The following is a 24486-nucleotide window of genomic DNA, read 5'->3' as shown; positions in this document are numbered from 1 at the left end:
AGCTATTCTGAGTTTTTGAACTTTGTTTGTAAAGAAACAGTTGTTGCATGAAGTGATAAAGAGGCGTTCACTGGCCGCTGATATCGAGAGGGATGTGAGACAGTCAAAAAATAAGGCATTTATATTGCTATATTTGGCGATGAACACCATTTTTTAAATTAAAACATGTTATCTTTTGAGATGTGTTGTTCGCCACCTGCATTTCATTTTTCAACATTCTCTTTCTCCACCAGTGTGGCATCTCTCTATGGTGGGTTTTTATAAGCGAAAATTTGACTGTAGTTGCGGAAAAGAGCATCAATGAGATTTGTTGTTTTAAAATTGAATTAATCCACCATATTATCAACAGAGTTAAACGAGTGGAGAAGAACTTCTAAGTGAACAAATCTGCATACCATAGTAAAATCAAATCAGATTTTAATGATAAAGTTCTATTTTACAAATTACATTTAGAAGAACCCCCAAAGAAAAATATAAGGAAAACAAAATAACAAGGCAGGACCAGAGCAACAGATGCAGCCGCGACTCATGATCCAACCTGCCAGGTGAGAGACAAAAACTCTGGAGTTGATTTCCCAGATGCTGAGTTGGCACCATGCGGTTTTCGGACATGAGTCCATTCAGATAAAGAGAAAGCAGGAGATAAGAGGTAAAAGATAAAAGGTTAAAGTCCCCCGAAAGCCTGAGCCAGCCTTAGGCCCCGTCCACACGGAGACGAAACGGAGACCAAAACGACCCGAATTCGATATAAAAAAAGTATTTTGTCCACACGGAATCGGCTCAAGAAACATGTCCGTCCACACGAGACCGCTCGGCCCACTGGAGACGCTGTAGTACATATGCCGGGCCTGTAAGTGGTGCTGTACATCCGCCACAAAATACACCAAAAGCAGCGAATAAGACCGATGACGATTATTATTATTATTATTATTATTATATTATATTATTATTGTTGCTGATGGTTGTGGTAGAGGAGCTGTACATTTTGCACTAAAATCTGTAGCATGGTCAGTAGCGTCTGGAGCACGAACGCAACCCTGATCTGCCATTGTTGTTGGCGGAACGCATCAGCAATGGATGAATGGGTGACGCGGGGGTGAGCAGGAGAGGTGGGGAGAGGCGGGGCTATGGCGTCATTGTTTTCAGGAAATGATCGTATAGGGCGTGCACACATAGCTGCAAGCGCTTCCTCCTCAGACCTACCCACCTTCGGGCTCCGAATCCGCGTTTCCGTTTCGGCCTCATGTGGACGAACCGTCTTCTATACCAGGGGTTCCCAAACTTTTCAGCCCGCGACCCCCAAAATAACAGTGCCAGAGACTGACGACCCCCTGTCGACGGGGGGTGCTAGTGAATTAATTTCAGTTTTTTTACTACTACTATTACTATCACTACTGTCATTATTAGGCTGTAATTTGTTATATACGGTTGGAATGGGTAAGCAGGCCTGTTGTTTATGGATATTTGTGGAGTTAGGTCGTCCATGAGTGTTTTTTATTGGTTAAGTGGTCCTTGGTATGAAAAAGTTTGAGAAACACTGCGCTAGTGGATTGTCAAAGGGGGAACCTCGTTGCGGGGAAATTATACAGATGGCTAGTCCGCCCCTGAAAATGTCTATGCAAACGTTATTATTAATAGTAATTTTTCTTTTAAAATTATTAAAAAGAATTATATTTTTTTTATAATTTTCCATTTTAATTTTGTAATCATCTCGCGACCCCCACTTTGGGAACCCCTGTTCTATACGATAGAGAACGTTAGCGGATTCAACTGATATCGTGTGGACGGGGGCCTTAGTTATAAGCTTTATTAAAAAGCTTTATTAAAAAAGGATAGTCTTAAGCCCTCTCTAAAATGTGGAGAAGGTGTTTGCCTCCCGAACACCAACTGGTGCTCCAAACACAAGAGTGATCAAAGAGAATGACTGGCAATATTGAGACCTTTTGTGGAAACTAGGTCAATAGTGTGAGCCTTGGGCTCTGTCAATTTGTCCATCGCTGTCCAGAATGAAAGATATTCCATTAGCACTACTGTCCTGGGGGTTGTCACATGGATGTTGAAATCACCAACTATAACTGTGCTGTAAGTCCTAAGACAGTCACCACCAACTGGCGGCCCGCGGGCCACATCCGGCCCGCCAGACATTCTCATCCGGCCCGCACGACGGGGGTGACTGTGGCGTTGGCGGAGTGGCCCCCCACCCTTTTTTTTACAACGTCTCGTGAGTAAGGTGCAGTACCGGAGTTCAACAGAGAGGCAGCAGCTGCGGGTCAGTAGACTGCGTACTGCGAAACCTTCCCCGCCTTGAAGAAGAAGTGATCCTTCGTTGTGAAGAGTCTGGTTAATGCACTCGGCACCACAGCAGCAGCCCCGCTGCGACAGAGTCCAACAGAGAGGCTGGAGCTGCGGGAAAGTAGCCTAGAAGCAGGGTTAGGTTGTAACGGAATATATGTAACAGCGTTACGTAATCAGAATACAAAAATCAAGTAGGCTAACTGTATTCAGCTGGCGTTACATTTGAAAAACGAGTAATCTGATTACAGTTACTTTTGTAAACCTGAAGTGAATACATTTTGGAATACTTATTGGAATTATTGGTGGAAAAGTTTCCTCACAAAATGTAATATTCATTACCGGCAGAACTGTGTGCACAATGCATAGCGCTGCAGCCAGGGGCGGAGCTTCCTACAGGCAATATAGGCGGTTGCCTAGAGCGCCACCCAGAGGGGGGCGCCAAAAATTGCAAAAAAAAAAAAAAAATCTTTTTTTTTTTTTTTTTGCTTGGCGCAGTTTTGGCGCCCCCCCTCTATATCTGCAACCATTATTCTTACATTAAAAAAAAAATTCTAACATAAGGGAAAATGAGCCAAAAATCTAAAACGGTCGGTCGGTCTAAGAGCCTCTGCTTTAGGTGTTCACAGTCAGAACATGCTAGAGCGCTGTGCATTGATGGGTATCGGTCAAGTGTTTATAAAATTGAGCGTTGAGGAAAGAAAGACTAACGTTAGAGAACTATGAAGAGGCAAAAGCCATCTGGGGCGCAGTATAAAAACAGAAGAAAAGAAGAAGAAGAGAAACGTGCCAAGGTGAAAGGTATGCAATTTTGATTGTATTGTCAACATTAGAGAATGGATCATGTAATCTTGCTAGTTAGCCAAGCCAACGTTAGCTAGCCAGCGTTTGTTATTGCCATTCAGTCGAAACTGTCATAAGGCTATTTTCTTTGTGTCATGAAATAGAAATATTAGTAATAATAACAATGTTAGTTTTGGTGTAGCGAGCTAGCCAGTGTGGTGGAATGTTAGTTAGTTGGTAACGTTAGCTAACGTTAAGTTTACCTCAGAAAGCACATTGACTATCCGAGTCAAACATTTGCCAAATTCAACCCTGTCATAATGTGCGCTAACGTTAGCTAACTAGCTCAGTGGTTCTCAACTCCAGTCCTGTTGAATGTTTTCGTTCCAACCCAGAACTAACACACCTGATTCAACTGTTCTAATAAGATAGGCATAGCTCTTGATTAGTTGAATCAGACCTGTCAGGCTGTCCTAATGCTTACTAACTAAATAATAGCTACATTTAACAAATGGAAATTATTCAATGTTGATAATACACATTTTGTTATATCATTTTAGATTCACTTTTAAAATATCTGGGACCATCTGCTGCATCAGTTGACAAGGAACCGCCATGCACCTCAGCTCTGCCGGCTTCCTCAGGTGAGTGCAATGTGTCAATAGATGTTCCTGATGATAAATAATTGAATGTGAAATCCAGTCAATATATTTGCTCTTGTGTGTTCTTTCTATATTTATAGACCTAGAAGAACCACATGAAGGAACGTCAGAACAGCAAGCTGCTCATCCTGATGAGATGACCACTGATTCCACCCTGCCACTGACCACTGTGTCTGTTTGTTCTGGTGAGTACAATATGTCAATAGATGTTCCTGATGTGATGATAAATAATTGAATGTAAAAATGACTGTCGTGCCATTTCTAATCCAGCCAATATATTTGCTCTTGTGTGTTCTCTATATATGTATAGGCCTAGAACCACTGCAAGGAACGTCAGAACAGCCTGCTGCATCTCATCCTGATTGCACCACAGATTCCACCCATACACTCTTCTCAGGTGTGTGCCTGATGAATGTAAAGATGTTTAGCTATAAACCTAATTGTCCTCATGCTTTCAAATAATTGCTTTCTGTTTTTATTTACATTTTACACACTGTCCCAACCTTTTTGGAATTGGGGTTGTGTGTGTGTGTGTGTGTGTGTGTGTGTGTGTGTGTGTGTGTGTGTGTGTGTGTGTGTGTGTGTGTGTGTGTGTGTGTGTGTGTGTGTGTGTGTGTGTGTGTGTGTGTGTGTGTGTGTGTGTGTGTGTGTGTGTGTGTGTGTGTGTGTGTGTGTGTGTGTGTGTGTGTGTGTGTGTGTGTGTGTGTGAAGATATTGTGAATATGAGGTGAGAATATGTGCTTCACATGCCCTCCAGATGCAGCAAAGACAGACGATCCACTACCAACCGATCCTGCTGACTGCCCTTCACATCTCACAGACACAATGAGGACAGAGTTTGTTCGGAGAGGACCATATCAGATAACACCTGATTTCATTTTCCCAAGGAGAGATGATGGGAGAAGTTGCCACCACCAGTACTTCAGCAGGACCTTAGTAAATGGAGAAAGGATCAAAAGAAGTTGGGTGACATATTCAAAAAAGAAGAACAGTCTTTTTTGTTTTTGTTGTCAACTTTTATCTCCAAAACAAATTCATTTAACAAATGCAGGACTGTCGGATTGGAAAAATGCAAGTGCTGCTTTGACCAGCCATGAAAATAGTCCGGAACACCTGAACAATTTGGCGTCATGGAAAGAATTGGCAGTTCGATTAAAACAAGGTACAACAATAGACAAACAAGAGCAGGCCCTCCTTGAGGCAGAGAAGAGTCGGTGGAGAGCAGTGCTGACACGACTGGTTGCTATTGTACAGTCTCTGGCAGGGCGAAATATGGCATTGAGAGGAAAGACAGAAATACTCCACTCTCCTTCAAATGGAAACTTTTTGAAAGAGGTTGAGCTTTTGGCGCAGTTTGACCCAGTGATGAAAGACCACATCCACAAGATTAAAAGTCAAACATCCCACCACAGCTACTTGGGCAAAACCATTCAGAATGAGTTGATTGAATGCATCAGTGGAAAGATTCTATCAACAATAGTGCAAGAAATAAAGAAATGCAAGTACTTTTCTCTCATTTTAGATTGCACCCCGGATGTTAGCCACACTGAACAGCTGTCAGTAGTCATCAGAATTGTGACACTGGAAGAAGACCCCCAGATTAAAGAGCACTTCATGGGATTCCTAGTAGCAGAGGAGTCCACTGGTGAAAGTTTGTCCGCCCTGATTTTGAAGAGGCTGGAGGAGTTGCAGATTGCCTTTGATGACTGCAGAGGACAGTCATATGACAACGGCGCAAATATGAGAGGGAAGAACAAGGGAGTACAGGCCAGGCTACTGCAGTTGAACCCAAGAGCTTTGTTTGTGCCTTGTGGGGAACATACACTCAATTTGGTCATTGCTGATGCTGCCAAAAGCTCCAAAGATGCCATATCATTTTTTGGCATTGTGCAGAAGCTATACTGCCTGTTTTCTGCCTCTACACAGAGATGGGCCATCCTCAAGAAACACGTCAACCTTTCACTCAAAATGTGGTCAGAAACCAGATGGGAGAGCAGAGTGAAAGCTGTGGAGCCTCTGCGATATGAAGCCGCAGCTGTGAGAGAGGCACTGCTTGAGGTGAGAAACCAGGCCAAAGACCCAATCATCAGGATTGAAGCCCAGTCTCTGGCAGAAGAAGTGGGGTCATTCCGCTTTTCACTGTGCACAGTGGTCTGGTATGACATGTTAAGTCAAATTCAGCAGGTGAGCAAAGTCCTGCAGTCCCAAACAATGCAAGTGGATGTAGCAGTAAGTCTACTGAAAAAGACTGAAAAAGCTCTCAAATCCTACAGAGCCACAGGCTTTGTGGCTGCACAAACATCAGCCAAGGACATGTGTGAAGACATGAATGTGGATGCAGTCCTTGTGCAAAAGCGGCTGAAGTCAACAAAGAGGCACTTCTCATATGAGTCTCCTGATGAGCCATTGAGGAATGCCTTGCAAAATCTGGAGGTAACGTTCTTTAACGTGGTGGTAGATGCTGCAGTGTCAGCACAAAAGGAGAGGTTTACCACTCTTGAACATGTGCAAGACAAGTTTGGCATTCTGTACAACTTCCCAGACCTGCCACACCAAGAGCTGATGAAGCAAGCAGAGGCACTTGCACACACCTTAAGCCATGGAGGGCAATCTGATTTGGATGGGAAGGAGCTGGCTCAGGAGTTGGAAAATGTACCTGACTTGCCATCAAAGAGCATGACAACTCTTGAGTTGTTGAAATTCATACACACAAAGCAGCTCACCGAAATATATCCCAACTTGTGTATTGCTCTGCGGATCAGTGCAACGCTACCAGTAACAGTAGCTTCAGCCGAGAGGAGTTTTTCCAAATTAAAACTCTTGAAAACATACCTGAGGTCCACCATGGCTCAAGAACGCCTCAGTGGTCTGGCTGTAATCAGTATTAACCATGAGGTTGGTGGTCAGATTTCATATGAGGATGTGATTGATGACTTTGCAGCGAGGAAGGCCAGAAGGATTGCACTGTAAATGGAAACCAGTAGGAGCTAATATGTAGGCCAACCTTGTGTGATGATAGGGAGTGGAATGTAAATAGTTCTTGAGACAAAGTGAATTTGTAATTTTTATGTATTTGTTTGTTTATTTTGCATATTATATTTTGATTATTTGACATGTGTAACATATTTTACAATACATAATTTTCTTTTAAAGCAAATGTGCACGTTATTTTATTGTTTGTTATTGTTATTATTATTATTGTTTGTTAGCTAAGTTGTTTGTTTTAATTCTTTAGTGTGCACTTTACATTTCTTCTTAATTTTCTTTGAAAGCAAATTTGCACATTCTTTTATTGTTTGTTATTGATATTATTATTGTTTGTTAGCTAAGTTGTTTATTTGTTTTAATTCTTTAGTGTGCACTTTACATTTATTCTTAGCTCTTGTTCTTGCTTGTAATAAATAAAGCTGCAGTACTTTACTGTATAACTGTTAAGATGTTTTGATATTTTTTTGGGGGGGGGCGCAGTGGTGAAGCTCGCCTAGGGCACCAAATGTGCTAGGTCCGCCCCTGGCTGCAGCATGTCTGTGAGCGAGAGAGATGGTGTCTGTGAGGCCCTACCCCCGCACGCAAATGAGAGAGAGATCTCTTTTAAAATATATTGAAAGTTAGAAACTGAGATGGTTGGATAAAATGTGCAAGATAACATTATAGCATTTATTTATTGTCGAAATTATGACATTTCATAACGGGATAAAATCAAAGTGAATGGCCTGCTGCTGCTGAATGCATGGGGCAAGTGACTGGAAACAGTTTTAAAAGTTATTACATAGTTTCAGATAATAAATAATGATAATTCATTCTATTTAGGGGCGCCTTTCAAAGCACCCAAGGACACCTTACAATTCATAACATATTCCAAGGAAAGGTTTTAAGACAGTACAAAGAATGCAGTCCGGTTGATGTTTTTTATGTGGGGTGCAGATGAGAGGGCTGTAGAGAATGACACCAAGATGTTGTGTTTGAGTTCTTGATAAGCCATTAAAACAGTAAAATAAGTGTCTCCTGTTCACCAAAACATACCCATCTGTTATGGAAAAATAAAGCATTCCAAAAGTATTCTAAAAGTAATCTGAATACGTTTTTAAGACACGTAACTGTAACTGTATTCTGATTACTTTCAAAAATTGCTGGCCCACGAAAGTGTCTATTGGACACATTTTGGCCCTTGGACAAATGTAGTTGGTGATCCCTGCCCTAAGAGAAGAAGCATAAAACATCAGAGATGTACCAAAGTTGCTTCACACGCCCTAACGCATGCTTAATACAATCCATTTTCAGAAAAAATGTGCCACAATTTTGCCTGTTAAAAGAAACAAAAATATTCAGCAGGTCTCCTGCAATAATTTGTTGTTATTACGAGCAGCTCGTATAAATGGAAATAAGCAGAAGGGAAGTAAGACCTTCTTAGAAATATGAAGCATACTAAATACATTTTCACAACATAACCACAGTTGCAGTTAAAGGAAAAATAATCCAAAGTAATCATGCTATAGGCCAGTGTCTCTCAAAACTTTTTTCAACTTTAAAAAAATCAAATTGAAATCGCCTGAAAGCAGTACTGTGACATTGGTCTCTAATTTATCAAAAAATAACCTTGTTACAAAAAAACCATTTAAATGCAGCATTTCAAATGTTTGAAATAAATCATTACATTTAAGGCAAACCAGTTTTTTTTTATCATGCATTAAAACTCTTATTGATAAGTTGCATTTCAGATTTTGTGAGAAACGTATGCTTCCTAATCACTTATTTAAATCTACCTAATTTCAGCTTTGTGCTTCATTTCAAAACCAAATCGATTGCATATTAAAACGTAATTCAAAGTAATTGTGTGGTGCTCAACACATCACCGTTCCAATACATCTTGTGAAATCCGAGGCTTATAACACCTACCTGGCAACACATTTAATTACACGGTGTCATAGTATTGTTAACTGACTACAAGGGGAGTTGTCATATACGTTACGGCATGTTTACGACAGTACAGTAAGTGGGAGTGGCACGAGAGGTAGTCGATGTTGGAATTGATGAACCACGCAATAAAGCGTCCTGTTAAATAACCAACTGTTCCGTTGTCTGTTAATATCCAAGATATTACACACGGTTCTGAGAGTATTCATCTCACACATGGCAAACACTTCATCTCTTCATGTTCCCGCACCACTCCGCTCCTCCCCTCCCTTCACTGACTTCCAGTAACTGCTAGAATCCACTTCAAGACACTGGTACTTGCGTACCATGCTGTGAATGGATCTGGCCCTTCCTACATCCAGGACATGGTTAAACCGTACACCCCAGCACGTGCACTCCGCTCTGCATCAGCCAAACAGCTCGCTGCACCCGCACTGCGAGGGGGACCCAAGTTCCCATCAGCAAAAACATGTGGGTTTGCTATCCTGGCTCCAAAATGGTGGAATGAGCTCCCCATTGACATCAGGACAGCGGAAAGCTTACAAATCTTCCGGCAAAGACTGAAAACTCATCTCTTTCGACTCCACTTCGAGCGATATAATTACTAACAAAGCACTTAAATAAAGGACTGGCTTATCTAAAGCCAGTTGAGTAGCACTTGAAATGTTTTGGCTCTATGAAACCTGATGTACTTACGTATTTGATTCTGTTTTCTTCAAGTTTGTATCTTCCTGGTCGAATGCACTTATTGTAAGTCGCTTTGGATAAAACCGTCAGCTAAATGCAATGCAATGTAATGTAATCTCTGCCTCCACACTACCATACTGTACCTGCTCACCCATTTCAAATGATCCCCAGCAAACCAGATCACATTACTCATACTTCCTTAACACCTTGGTGCTGCAAATGACCATTGACAGCCATCGTAAAATGCAGCAGCAGGGGTCTGGTCTGTATACTTATTTGTATTATACGGTTGCACAATCTCTGACAAGCTGCCCAGGTTCATTTTGAAAGCATGTTCAGGAGCAGCGCCTCGACACTGAGAAAATTGACTTTACATTTATTTCTACGACCAGTTGATTTAGTTTTTGTGAGCATTTGTGCAGCTCCACAGTGGATTCATCAGTCTCTTTTCTGAAGTCCATGTGCATGTGTAATTATATGGATTAAAGAGCATCTTGCAGGGTTTTTTTTTTTCTACATTTACGCTTAAACTTGCTTGAAAATTACAATTAAAAAAGTGAATGCAGGATTTGATATGTTTTACGAGACATAAGGGCAGGAATTCAGAGGGAAAGGAGCAATTTTGAGCTCTGCTCTTAAAAACGGCTTTTTTTTAAAGGTCATACGTCAAACGCGTCATATTACATAACAAAGGGGAAACATCTCCGCTCTCTGACCGCGGGTATAGTTAGTAGTTGCGTTGAGTTGAGCGTTTGTGTTTTAGTGAGCTGGTATTTTTCGGTAGTTTTACATTGTATTTCACCATTTGTAATCATGGTGCAGTATTGTGTTTGTGCAGGTTGCAAAAATACCAGCCTGTCAGGACATCGAGTCCACAGTAAAAAGGACCGGAGCTAGCGTTTGTTCCTGGGTGCGTTGTGCATCCACCTCCCTGCAGCACATACTCTCCACAGCTTTATCAGGAAACCGTATTACTTCTCTCTCCCCCCCCTCCGGTACACGGCACCGTAAGACGTAGTGTGGATTTGCATTAGGTAACGCTGTGGTGGCTGTACGGCTCCAGCCGTCTCCTTTGTGTTTGTTTGTTTCCCCCTGTCTGTGTTGTTTGTGTGTGCGTGGTGGCTGTCACTTCTGGCTCCCGGCTCAACCTCCACTCACGTGCTGCAATCAGCTGTGCACCCTCCCCGACTACACACCTGCTTTCCATCAAGCCATTTACAACGGCATATCAACGGAGGCTACACAACCTTTCTCCGCCAGGTCGTCAAGTATCAGCCGTATCTCGCGTCTCTCCTCCGGTACACAGCACCGTAGTGTGGAGTTGCATTAGGTAACGCGAGATACGGCTGATACTTGCGCATTAGTTTCTGTTATGGATCAGTATCAACAGTCCTGCCAGTAACGTTACTATATTATCAATGCTACGTTAGTTATAGCCTGATATATGATAGCTAACTTCACAATGTTGTGATGTGACGTTAGCTAACATTCTGTAGCTAACGCCGGTCACTCACCAAGATAGCTGCCCAGTTCTCCACTGGTTCTCCTCACACCACAGCTCAATTTCTCTCCGATGGCCGTTATTTCTTCTAATCCTTGGCTGCTCCTGGTGTCTTGGACGCCTAGCAGGCTCATAATTATAAGGTTGTGGTCCGTCATAGCATTTGAATATTCATGTTCAACTTCTTCTGTGTCTTCTGTGTCGAAACTAGCATTGGGATCCATGTTTATTAATACGTTACACCGGCCGCTCTCCCCCTTGTTTCCCCCATGTTACGTCACACGCGGGAGGTCACGTGCCGAGGCTTTTTTATGCGGAAGTGAACATTTCTTAGAAAAACGACGCCAGATGTCACTGTAGTGAATATTTCCGTATATGTTTTGGAAAATCTAGTGTATTCATCATTTTCCTACACATTTATTCACAGGTGTCTTTAACCTGGAAGTTGCTCTTTAAGGATTTGTTGGAGCGGAAGTCCACTGAGGGAGAGAAAAGCTTGACCTCACATTTAAATTGAAAAAGAGGCAAGTTCTATAGGGTAAAAACTTCTACCGCAGTGAACTTGAATTTATGTGCAGACAATGACGGCAGATTGAAACAGCACGGCACACAAAGTTTCATTCAGATTTGACGGTTTGAATGTGAATATATAAATATATCAAAAAGTGACTGCTGCTACTTAGACAAAAGATGAATAATTCCCAACCTGCTGTTAGTTCCATTCTAAATAATCAGGCTGTCAAAAATAAATAACAACTTTTTTTGTATCAATACGAAAACACTGTAATAACATATGGCAAAAAACATGACGTGTGGCTTTAAAATATTGCAAGATAGAAGTGATTTTCTGAACAGGAATAGAGGAGAGGTAAGGAAAGTATAAAACAGTATGGAGCAAAGCCATCTGCAGGGTTCTTACACCTTTTCCAAAGTCAAATTCAAGCACTTTTCAAGGTGCATTTTCAAGGTGCATTTTCAAGCATCTTACAGCTTTTGTAAATTACATATTTATATACACATACTTATACTCAAATGATTATGTCCCTACCTCACATTCAATCAGATGTTCTTTATGCTATAAACAACCACATGTGTCTTTCATAATAGCATTCTACCTGAGGATGAAAAATTAAAGAAAGTTTAATATTTCAAAATGAGTGACCCCTCTGTACGTAGACTGGGCATCCCATCTCATATAACCTGGCTGAGCCAAATAACTTTTCAATACACTATTGATTACTATTTTTGAGTTAGTTTTAGGTTGGCTAAACATAATTCAGAGGTAAATGGTGTACTTTTACTCCACTACATGTATGTAATACCTTTAGTTACTTTACAGGTGTGGATGAATGATGTGAAATCTAATCAACTCTTACATCAGACTTTAGTTCCACCTGGAGTAAATTCACAAGCTACCTTGCAGTATACAAAGTCAATACAACTAGCTGCACCTTTACCAGCTTTGAGAACACTTTCATGATCAATCATGATAAAACATATCATATATATTATTCTGAAATGGACCAATCTGCACAAGGACTACTTTTACTGTCGTTACTTTAACTATATTTTGATGATAATACTTTTCTACTTTTACTTGAGGAACATTTTCTGAATACAGGACTTTTACTGTAACTGAGTATTCCTACACTCTGGTACTTCTACTTTTAATGAAGTACAAGATCTGAGTACTTCTACTTTTACTCAAGTACAAGATCTGAGTACTTCTACTTTTACTCAAGTACAACATCTGAGTTCTTCTACTTTCACTACAAGATCTGACTTCTACTTTTAACCAAGTACAATATCTGAGTACTTATACACAAGTTATTGAGCCGTTTCCGCTCTACATCCTGAACTCCTCCCTTCGATGCAATGCACTTCCGTATTGGCGGACTGGGTTTGTTTTGCTAGCTAGCTCCGTTGTGCCGACAAAGCACTGATATCGCAGAGACAAAGAGGATATAACAATTACAACATGAAGAAAAGTGGTTCGGGAACTACGTGTGCGGTAGTTGGTTGCAATCACTCGAGAAAGCACCTGAACGAGTGGTTAGATAGAGAGTGCTACGACCACAAACCAGCACCCAGCACCCAGCCATGTTGTTCATTAAATACAGATAAACACAACAAATACTGCATGCATTGTATTTTTTAATATTATATATGAATATTTTCATAGTGATGTAATTGTGTGGGCTGCTTTTATATTTTAATTTGTAATACCTGTTAGGATTAAACATGTGATCTTTCTTGTTGAAGCCATTTCTTTAGTTTCCTCTCAACAATTAATTAATTCAGTGTTATTTATGTACAGTATGAGCTTAATATGAATGATGAACTGTGTTAAAAGAAATTGTAGCACTCTAAGGAACGTATGAAATGCAATAATGCAATAACAGTGCAATAATGAAATTAAATTACATCAAACTTTATTTTCACTCAAACAGTACAGGCACATATGATATATTGCACAGCATAAAGGGATCATGTAAATTGTGCATTATGTAAACAACAGACAACTGTTGGCTCCTGTGGGCATGACCTAAATAAGGCAGTTTATTTTGGTTTTATGCTGGGACACGTCGTCATGTTATCCTCCCAGTTTTGCACTGAATTCGGGTGGGGGAGAGTAACGCCATCTCCAGTCAAAGAAGTAGAATCGTGTTCCCAAGCTAGCATCACTGTTAGCATCGAAATCGCTGTGTTTACACCAGTGCCCGTCTGACTGTTTACATCGGTTTACACCGACAGACGCTGTGCAAAAGACTTCCGGCGGAAATGAAGTGCATTTGTGTAGTGTCATGGCGCTACCCGTGTTTTGGCGCGTAAACTTGTCTATACCACCTCTGGTAGCGTATTAGCCTGAATTGTAGCCACAAAATCACGCAGAGCTGCATAAAAATAGACTCACAAAGGTAACTAATATTTACAAAGGTGTACAATGATTTGTAGGTAATTTTGACCACCCAAGATACCCGACTTACACATCTTCAAAGGAAGACTGTGATCATTCTACAATTACATGATGGGATTAAAGCAAAATGTAGTTCTACTTGTATAATACTTCAAGATTTTATACAAAAGCCTGTTTCTAAAAGTATCAACCATAGTGACGCGGTCAAATCCTCAATTTATAATTTATAACAACATACTAACAAGCTAAGGTCTAATTACGCAACCCAGTCTCACGGCATTTCGTGTTATAGTCACGAAATAAATGTAATCTATTGATTCGTGTTCATTTTCATCTGTTTTCAAATAAACAAAGTATTGGCTTTCAGAATATTAAACTTGTTTATTCAGATGATAAATACAACTTTGAAGCTTTTAACGGCATAATTAAAAGCGGAGAACGGAGTAATTTAACGTCACAGCAAGCATTACAACAGCCTTTGCGCAAACGCAAAAATTCAAAAAACACACTCGCGAGCTTCCCCCAGACCAGTAATACAAACGAAATGTGTCTTCGGGTCAGTAGAAATACATTGCTTTTAAAATTGCTCTGTGACGAATCAATAGATTATATTTCGTGACAATAACACAAAATGCCGTGAGACTGGGTTGAATTACAACAGCCTGCAACGTTAGCCTAATCTAAAATGCTCTACTACTGCGTACCTTTCAAAGTCCCCGGAGTTGGGGACTGGCGGCCAACACTAGCAGTTACAGGGATGCAAACTTGTCACCTTTCGGCGAAATTCGCCATTTTGAATCCAAAATAGGTCGTTTGTGTGATTCATGTAGATCTGCAATACAAATATTTTTGGGGTATGGGGGGGTCTGGGACCCAGAGTAATCTGCGGCCGCAAGCCGTTATGTGCCATCATGACACACATGGTGTTCTTTTTTTATATATTATAATGAAGCGCGAGCTGTGTGCTCGAGTCTTCCTGCCTGTCGGCTCTGCTCATCGATGTATAATAATCTGCTCCGCGATTATGGTCTAGCTTCAGCAGCTACATTACCTACGGGTGCGTTCGTTAATATTAACTGTGTGGTCCGGAGTCACTGTGGCAGACTGGACCGCTGGTGAACAGCTGTTAGAACGGGCCGTTCAGGTTTTCAGAGCAGAGCTCCCTGTCGGAGAGCGTGATGTGCACTGAAAAGTTTTTCTGTCGCAATATTATCGTTGAGCTAGCTAGCTAGCATACATTGTCACTATCTGCTAACATTAGCTTTAGCCTTCGTTTTCTAATAGTTTTTTTCATAGGCTATAAACGGAGGTGGTATAAGTATAGATCTTGTTAAATATGTTCGTTATTCTCGTGTCCAGGAGAGAAGCTTTAAAATGAGACTAAATGGAGTCTCTGAGAAGATTCAAATGGGATACTTTAATTAAAAAAGGCGCGGTAGTGTTACAGACAGAATATTGTTCAGGCAGAAAACAGCTGTGATCCGGCTCTCGTGAGCAAGAGAAGAGAGCGAACCCCTCGTCCGGTGCTGTTATATATATCCTCTGCTGGCTCCTCCCCGCAAGCCGGCTCGCCTCGTCTCTAATGTTGGTTGTTGCATTTAAACAGAGGATTGGTACTTTTCACATTCAATATATGCTTAACTCGCATTTTCTCCTCATATTCTCTTTCATCACTTTTCATTTAACACATTCTAAACGCTGTAATTCATACTTTAAAAATACTGGAAATACTTCACGGCCTTTTGGTTTCCGGTGGAATTCCAGATGTTGTCACATGCTACTCTCGTCTGTAAACAATAATGTATTCAAATAAACTGTACCTTCATTTAATGTTCAGCATGGTAGTATCTCGACATCTATAGTTGTAGTGTTAAATCAGTAGGTTTCGGTTTGCACCACTCCATGTCATTTCGCTGCTAAATTCACCTCTTTAGCCACATGCTAAATGCTAACCGGAGATTAAGGATTTTCAGAATAAAAGCTTAACAACTGGTTTTGCACGAGAATTTCTGTTTTTTTCAGTATAAAACATCGTTTAAACTGAAGGGATGTTTAAGCTACATTATACCATCAAAACATTGATTTTAATTGAAAACAATCTTGTACTTGAGTAAAAGTAGAAGTGCTCAGATCTTGTACTAGAGTAAAAGGAGAAGTACTCAGATCTTATACTAGAGTACACGTAGAAGTACTCAGATCTTGTACTTGATTAAAAGTAGAAGTACTCAGATCTTGTACTTGAGTAAAAGTAGAAGTACTCAGGTCTTGTACTTGAGTAGAAGTAGTACTCAGATCTTGTACTTGAGTAAAAGTAGAAGTACTCAGGTCTTTTACTAGAAATACCAGAGTGTAGGAATACTCTGTTACAGTAAAAGTACTGCATTCAAAATGTTTCTCAAGTAAAAGTAAAAAAGTATTATCATCAAAATATAGTGAAAGTAGCGACAGTAAAAGTAGTCATTGTGCAGATTGGTCCATTTCAGAATATTATCTATGATATTTTTTATAATGATTGATCATTAAAGTGTTCTCAAAGCTGGTAAAGGTGCAGCTAGTTTGAATGACTTTGTATACTGCAGGGTAGCTTGTGAATTTACTCCAGGTGGAACTAAAGTCTGATTTAACACCTGATGATATTTCACATCATTCATCCACATCTGTAAAGTAACTAAAGGTATTAAATATATGTAGTGGAGTAAAAGTACACAATTTACCTGTGAACTGTAGAGGAGAAGAAGAACAAAGTAGCAAAACATTGAAATAATTAAATAAAGTGCAAGTATCTCCAAATTGTACCCAAGTATAGTACTTGTTGAGTTTATGAACTTAGTTGCTTTACACCAGTGGCTATAAAGATAGAAAGACTAAGCCTTGCACAGAGGCATGAAAATACATTTTCAAAATGCTCAACAGTGCTGCCAAAATTATAAACTGACTGCTACACAATTAAAATAAATGCTTTTATACATTTCTATTAGATGTGACTCTTTGGCGTTTCTGTTATTATTAACACTGCTGCTTTATTTGTTCTGACTGCTGAAATCCTCTGTTATTCTTGATTTTAAAGCCGATATTCCGTGGGGTCGGGGGGTCGGGTCCTTGTCACCTTTTTCATACCTGATGAGTTTGCATCCCTGAGTTAAAAATAAGCAGCCAGATATATTCCCCCCATCGCCTCTGTGAGCACGGCTCCAGCAGCAGCCGCGGGTGTGTGTGTAAATATCCCCCCGTGTTTGGGTGGCTGGAGGGGTGCAGCTGAGAGGGAGAAAGTCACAGCTTTTTGTCTATATCTTTAACTCACACCACCGCCGTCTACGGTGGCCGGCAGGTGCAAATGCGGAACAACGGCCAAAACGCATACATAAGCAGGAAACACCTGCAAATAATTAAATGAAAAGCAAACAAACAAAAACAAATACAACAGAAAAAAGCTGCATTTGCAGAAATGATGCAGACTAAATACAACACAAAAACCCAACAAAACGGAACAAAAAAACGCTGCAAATACCAAAACGATATGCAAAGTCCAAAGTACATACAAATCCCAAAACACATACAAAAAAAAAACATTTTGGAAGTGCTCCAGGCCTCTAGGGGGCGCGCTACGTGGAACAGATTGATGTCTGACCAGACATAGAGAGAACGAACAAGAGTGATGGAAATCGGGAGGACAGAAAGTTCATTTAAGTGGAGAAAGATATAAGGTAAGTTTTGTTTTGATACATAGAGCTTGTGGTGACCACTATATTCCAGAATTCAATCTAGGAACTACAGTTGGGGTTTTGTTTCCACACGGACATGTTGGTTCACTATATATATTGTGTGCCCTCCTGGCTCTTTCTCTTGTCGAACCAGGCTGCGACCCGACAACATGTCCTTTGCAGCTCTTGAATAAATTATCATTTTGCACCTTCCTTGCACCACCTCTGACTCCCTATCTCTCGGCACTACACTGGTGACCTTGACACGTCTCGAGAAGTTTCCGGGACGGAACCGAACACGGCAAAAGGAACTCGAGTTCCTTTCTCGAAATGCCGGGGATTGATTGGAGACGTCCGTGGCTGCCACCGGCACGCGGACTGGAGGCTCGGTGCGTGCCCCGCGGAATGGCTGGGGATGTTGCTCGCCATTCCCCCATCGGCCTTCCGGCTACAGGGAGACTGTGCACGACCTGCTGGGTCGACCAGTAACCCGATTGCTGCCTCGTGGGTCTGTTTCTTGGGGCGTGCGGCTGCACGTCCCGGCTGCGCTAGCTGACGGCGACTAGCGGCTAAACACGTGGGGCTAACGACGCCTAGCAGCTACCCATGGCTGCCAGTTAGCGGCTAGCTGCTAACGGCTAGCTGTTAACAGCTGTCGACGTATTTCTGTTAACATCTGACTGTTAACAATTTTTTTTCTGGTGCCGGAGAGGAGGTTCGACCAGCCGGTTGACCTCGTGTGGACACTCTCACCTTTTTTTCACCACCTCGACGGCGGTTCCTGACGCCACTCACGTTTTCATCGGCGCCTGGGTGGCGCACTCCTGGACCCCCTCTTGCCTCGACAGTTCCGGACGTCGCCCATGCTCCATCGGCCCATGGGTGGCGCGCTCCAGGACCCTGTCTGGCCTCTCATCTGTCCACGGCTCCTTCCTCCCGGGGGACTGCTCCTCTTTTCCGGGGATACCTCAACGCCTGCTGAGGACTTCGCTCCGTCCTTCCGGAGGTTTCATGCCCGCCGCCGCCGTGCCTTCGCCTGAGGCAGGGCAGCGCTCTTTCCTGCTGGGTTCTCCGCGACACCTACTGCAGCCCCCTTACGACGGCCCGTTCCGGCCCGCCCCCAGGGGGGGTGCCCTCGTTAGGGCCCCTATCCTCTCCTGCGGCCTCCTTTCGTCGGCCCTGTTCCATGGCCCGGTCCTCACCTGCGACCCCGCCCTCCTCGGCCCCTGTGGTACTTCCTCCCTGGGCGCGAGGATTTTTTTTGCCATGTTTCAAATTCTGGGGGGGCTTGTGTGGTGACCACTATATTCCAGAATTCAATCTAGGAACTACAGTTGGGGTTTTGTTTCCACACGGACATGTTATGGTTCACTATATATATTGTGTGCCCTCCTGGCTCTTTCTCTTGTCGACCCGGGCTGCGACCCAACAACATGTCCTTTGCAGCTCTTGAATAAATTACCATTTTGCACCTTCCTTGCACCGCCTCTGATTCCCTATCTCTCGGCACTACAAGCGTCATAATTATATAGCTAGCGTTAGCGTGCCTAACTACTTCACCAGCTGAGGAGAGGAGAGCTTCACGTGAAGAGAAGATAAAGTGAGGGAAGAACATTGTTAAAAGAGATGACGAATCAAGTGCCGGTGTTGTGTCAAATTATGCCCCCTCGTCATGAAATGCCCCCTTGTCACGGGAACGCGCATTTCTACATGACACGTTGACACCTTAAAACACCTCCCCTCCTCGACTCCTATCCTCAAGACTTAGTCCCGCCCACAGGAGATGCGAGCGGAGGAGCCGAGGAGGGGAGCCGAGGAGAGAGGAGGGGAAGCAGCAGGCGGTTAGAGAAATGAGAACTCCTCTCCTCTGAGCGTTCATTTTAAAGAGACGTCCATTAATGATGACAGGAGGCACAGCAGCCCTCTGTCTGATGGACAGATGTGTTCATGACGACTTATATATTTACTTTTAATTCATTCACAGTGCGGTATAATGAGACAATAACAGGCTACAGATGCGGACACACACACACACACACACACACACACACACACACACACACACACACACACACACACACACACACACACACACACACACACACACACACACACACACACACACACACACACACACACACACACACACACACACACACACACACATATATATATATAACATTTCAGAATCAAACAGAGCACTCTCATAATAACGTAACACTATCAGAGACTGGATATCGAATATCGAAAAATATCGACTCTTTGTTTGTAGCTACTAAACTAAAGCAAATAAAGAGAGTAGGCCTGTTATACTGAGTGATGTATATTATACACACTGCTCTGCTTTCTGCACGGACCTCACAGCTGTTCTCTCTGTAAACATTGCGTCGCGATGAAAGCAGTGAACGAGAACCATCACTGGATGTTGGTGGTGAGGATAGGAGCCTATTTTAAGCTCCGATCTGTATCTATAGTGCTGTATACACCATATATAATTAGTGATTTGCAAGATAACCGGGCCACACATATATGCTGTCACTTATTATAGATAACATCTAAACAATACCCTACATCAGGGCTATTCAACTACACATTCAGTTGGGCCAGATTTTATAACTACAAAATTCAGCTGGGCCAGACATTCAGCGCCCTGTAAAAAGCGGGTAGTGACACATTTTAAACCAACACATATTACTGCGATGAATAACATGCAACTTTTATTCATTGTTCATCTAACAAAGGTAGGTCAAAAAGTGCATAAAAACACAACAAATTAGCATTAATCTAACAGAATCTGAAAAAAAGTGCACAGTTGTAGCATTACATTTGTTTGCTTTAGAAGTCAAATATTCAGGTTATGTTTTTTGAACCAGGCACATCAAAAAGTGCATTTACTGAATACAATAAAAGCAGTCTTAATAAATGTCCTCACATACAAAAAAAACAGCTAAAGAGCTCCAATGCAACACAAAGCAATACTATTTTTTCACTTTCAAGTAATAACAAAAAAATCATACGTTTTGGTCACATTTGACCCAGACACATTACAACGTGCATTTAAATGAATACAGAAAGAACTGTCAAACCCTTCAGTGCACAAACCCATAACAAGGGATACGGGTAACTATATGAATGAATAATACACTACACGTCTACTATAGTAAACTAGGTGCTTACTATCACCTCATTTGTGATTTGTCATCGCTGACTTTCTCAATGGGAGAAGGGACATTTTTTGTTTTGAACAAGAGCAGTGATTTTTGGCTCATAGGATGTCAATCCTAAAACATTGGTGAAGAGTGCTGTCAGTCAGGGAGCAGCGAGTGCTACTTTTGATTGAGTTAATGTGTGAAAAGCTTGATTCACATGTGTATGTTGATCCAAAGATACTGAGCACACAGATCGCCACTTTCTGAACGTTATGGAACTGCTGTTTGTTGACATCACTCCAAAACTTCGCTGGCCCGTTAGTGCGCTGCATGTCAATAAGTTCCAGTGTATATTTCCCCTTGTCGATGCAGGGGACCACTTCCTTTGCTCTGGTTGATACGTCCCCCTCTATGGCAACAGTGAAGGGGTCTCTGGCAAAGCCCATCACCTCTGTGGGCAGAGCAAGTCCATCCAATCGATCGGCAAAGTTCTCTTTCAACCTCGCAATGAAATCTGTCATCCCATCCGTGATTTGTGCCGGAGATGTGATGTGTTTGGGGAGCGTCGGAAAATGCAGCATCCGACCCGTGCTCAAGTCGGTCGCGAAAAGGTCCAGCTTGACTTGGATCTGCTCCACAAGATAAATGACCGTTTTGTCTCTGTTTACGCTTCAGAGTTGAGAGAGACATGTTTTAGAGTTGCTATCATAGGACCACCGTTACTAGCACCACTAGATGCACTTTCAAAAAACGTGCTGCCTTGTGGTTTGGTGGTTTCTATGCAATGCGGAGTGTTGCGTTCATGGTCTGTACTAGTGTAGGAATTTGGCTACGGGAGGCTGGGCCACTCGGGAGTTGGTTCTGGGCCGCATCTGGCCCGCGGGCCGCCAGTTGAATAGGCCTGCCCTACATCGTACCTGCCTCATGTATGGTTCCTGCCTAATGCATGTTGTGTTTCAATGTGAATAATAAAAGGTAATGTACCCCCATGAGAAGAAAACCCTCTTCTTGGATCCACTTGGAGAAGGGAAAGGAAAAAAATGAAGGTGTGCCTACAGTCTACAAGGTAAATTTGATACATTGTACTAGTTCCGGTGTTGTATGAGTTTTTTTTAACAATGATGTGCTGCATCTTGACACATGTACTATCTACATACTGTAGTAGAGCCTTTATGAGGATGAAAGGCTGCAAGGTGTCAAGGTGGACATGCAGCACCCTCCCCCATAATCGCCAACAAGACAGCACATCCTGTGGTGTCCTGGCCTTAAAAGTGATTGTGAAATGCATTAACCCGAACATTACTCTCAAACTCAAATTGAGCAATTAGACTGAATATCTTGACTTGCTTTTATACATCTTGATCAAATATGTATTGAATTGTGTCAAACTACACATATAAAACATGTCCTTCTTTAAATCTGTTGGGTAATTTGTCTGTATTCCATTTGAGGGTAAAATCATAGACCATGCAGTCCATATACTAATCAGAGTTCTCTTCAGTTTGCAGAGAAGATTTTACTGGGGAAGGCAATTGAGTTTGAAACCTCACAGAAGGCAGTGCACGAGCTGAGGCTGGACATTGCTACTTCTCTCCTCAGAGAATCTGGTTTGTTACCTTTTTTCTCAACATTGTCAATGACTTCATGTAGTTAGTTTTATTAATTGTATCTCAAAAGTATGCATCAATAACCTAGTATATTAATAATGTGCCATGCAAATTGTTGTATTGTATCACTGCTTGGACCATTGGTACTGTTGGGTTAATATTGACCAGGGACATTATCAGGGTTTTAAAAGCAACACAGTGGCTTAAGTATAGATTAGGGTAAATAGTCACTACATACAGTATATTGTGTATCTCAATTCCGAACTATACAGATAACATATGAAGCATCGCAGGCAGGCATCTTGAACTGCAATTTCATGGCTACACACGTCACACTCTAACACACCCTTTCAATTCTGCGATTTATTTAAGATGTGAGATTTCCCCATCTTCCTCCTTTCAATGTGCTCATTGGTGTGTATTACTTTTAACTGATATCCTCAGTTAATTTTTACCTTGAACTTATTGTAATCAAAGCTGTAAAGTTAAGTGATGAAAAACAAAAGAACAATGAGAACCAAAATTAAATTGATGCGTACATTGCGAAATAAGTTTTTGGATGTTTTGTAATGACATTGTGCAAGTTCCCATTCTACAGAGGGTAAGGAGAGTGCTCAGATTTAATAATTTAAAAAAAAAATGTGTTTGTGTGTTTTGCCTTTTCTTCACCCAAAATGATAAAAGACCACCCTCCACAACAAATGTGTCCTTATATAATTGACCTTTTAGTCAAAAATTGGAATGGGGCAACTTGACCCCAAATCTGCAATGTGGTTTATCTGAAGATATTGATTACTTGTTGTCTCAACAGATTATCTAAGCAGGCTTTGCTGTTACTGCGGGATGGAGGAGCAGAATGAACAACATTGGGTAATTTCCTATTGCACATTACAAATAAAGAAAATTAGCAGAAATATGTTTCCAGACTTTATCAACATAACATTTGCGTTGGTAATTGCTACTATATTTGGCATCTTCAGCATTAACTGATAAAGGATTAATGTTTTGCTTGTTTTCCCATACATATTTGTTGAAAATGTATTTCTTTCTCATGATGACACAACATTTATGTTTTTGAAAGATTTCGATAATTGAAGGAATGGTTAGAATGTTAGTGGGAAATACATTAGAGATATTCTATTATCATAAAAAAATCCCATAATGCATACCTTACATAACAAGTATTTATGGTTTTCTCAGATTTGCTGTGACATTTGTCAGCGGTGGTACCACCACCAATGTGTACAAAGGCCTCCAGTGGACCAACCGTACTTGTGCCCTTGATGCACATAATGCCCCGAAGGAACCATCATTAACTGTCCACTATCATTTCAACCAATGCAACTATTGTTAGTATAGGGAATTATTAAGTGTTCAGTAAAAAAGTCAACACCTTTATGTAGTCTTTAGAGTCCCATAATTACCATATTGGTCTTGAGTAAGACATGGGTTCTCAACATAGGAAAAAACTCAGCGTTCATAAGAAAGGTTGAGGATAGGTTTTCAATATGACCGTTATTTTGCAGGTTTATTTGGAATATTTTAACGGTGTTAACATTTATCATAGTTTGGTCAGATATGATTAGCTAAAAAGGGTTCAGGTGATGACAGATGATAATGAAGGCCTACTAACTACTAGTTATTTTTAAGCAAGTTACATTCTTCCATTATGGAAGAAAGTATTAAAATTAAGTAAGTATTAAGTATTAAAATCCTCACTTGGGGTGCATTGTGATGATGTATGCTGTCAAAGGTTAGTCAGCTAAATTGAACTTACCACAGGGTGCTGCAAATAACTTGTCTAAATTGCGCGGTACTCTAATGGATGTTATTTATCAAGTCTGACTGTGTTTACACTGATCTTTTAGTGTCTAATCAAAAGCTACAGTATGTACAGGGATGTGTTGTCTTAAGCAAGAGCACACACACACACACACACACACACACACACACACACACACACACACACACACACACACACACACACACACACACACACACACACACACACACACACACACACACACACACACACACACACACACACACACACACACACACACACACACACACACACACACACACACACAAGGGGGTGCATATCGTGGCAACCAGGCCTGTCATAAAATGCACCCCACCCCAAAAGATGTTTCTATTAAACCCACCCTCAAGCATTTTTCAGGGTATGGTTGTAGGACTAGTACCAATGAATGGAGCAAGTTTCACGAATGTGACACTTTCATTATGTAAGATAGCAAGGGGTGCATAGCATG

The 24486-nt window shown here is 41.5% G+C and overlaps 1 protein-coding gene across 1 annotated transcript; it reads left to right on the top strand.

Moving 5' to 3' along the window:
- The first annotated feature begins 3907 nt into the window (after positions 1–3907).
- LOC307030550 (zinc finger MYM-type protein 1-like) lies at positions 3908–7240 on the top strand. Its single transcript, XM_079667046.1, has 3 exons — positions 3908–3922; positions 4048–4134; positions 4495–7240. The coding sequence occupies exon 3, from the start codon at positions 4563–4565 to the stop codon at positions 6705–6707; it is 2145 nt and encodes a 714-aa protein (XP_079523172.1). The 5' UTR covers positions 3908–3922; positions 4048–4134; positions 4495–4562; the 3' UTR covers positions 6708–7240.
- Positions 7241–24486: the final 17246 nt, after the last annotated feature.

This window comes from Notothenia rossii, assembly GCF_949606895.1.
Source record: "Notothenia rossii genome assembly, chromosome: 2".
Lineage (NCBI taxonomy): Eukaryota > Metazoa > Chordata > Actinopteri > Perciformes > Nototheniidae > Notothenia > Notothenia rossii.
The sequence above is the reverse complement of the archived record's forward strand: the minus strand, read 5'-3'. Positions and strand labels throughout refer to the sequence as shown.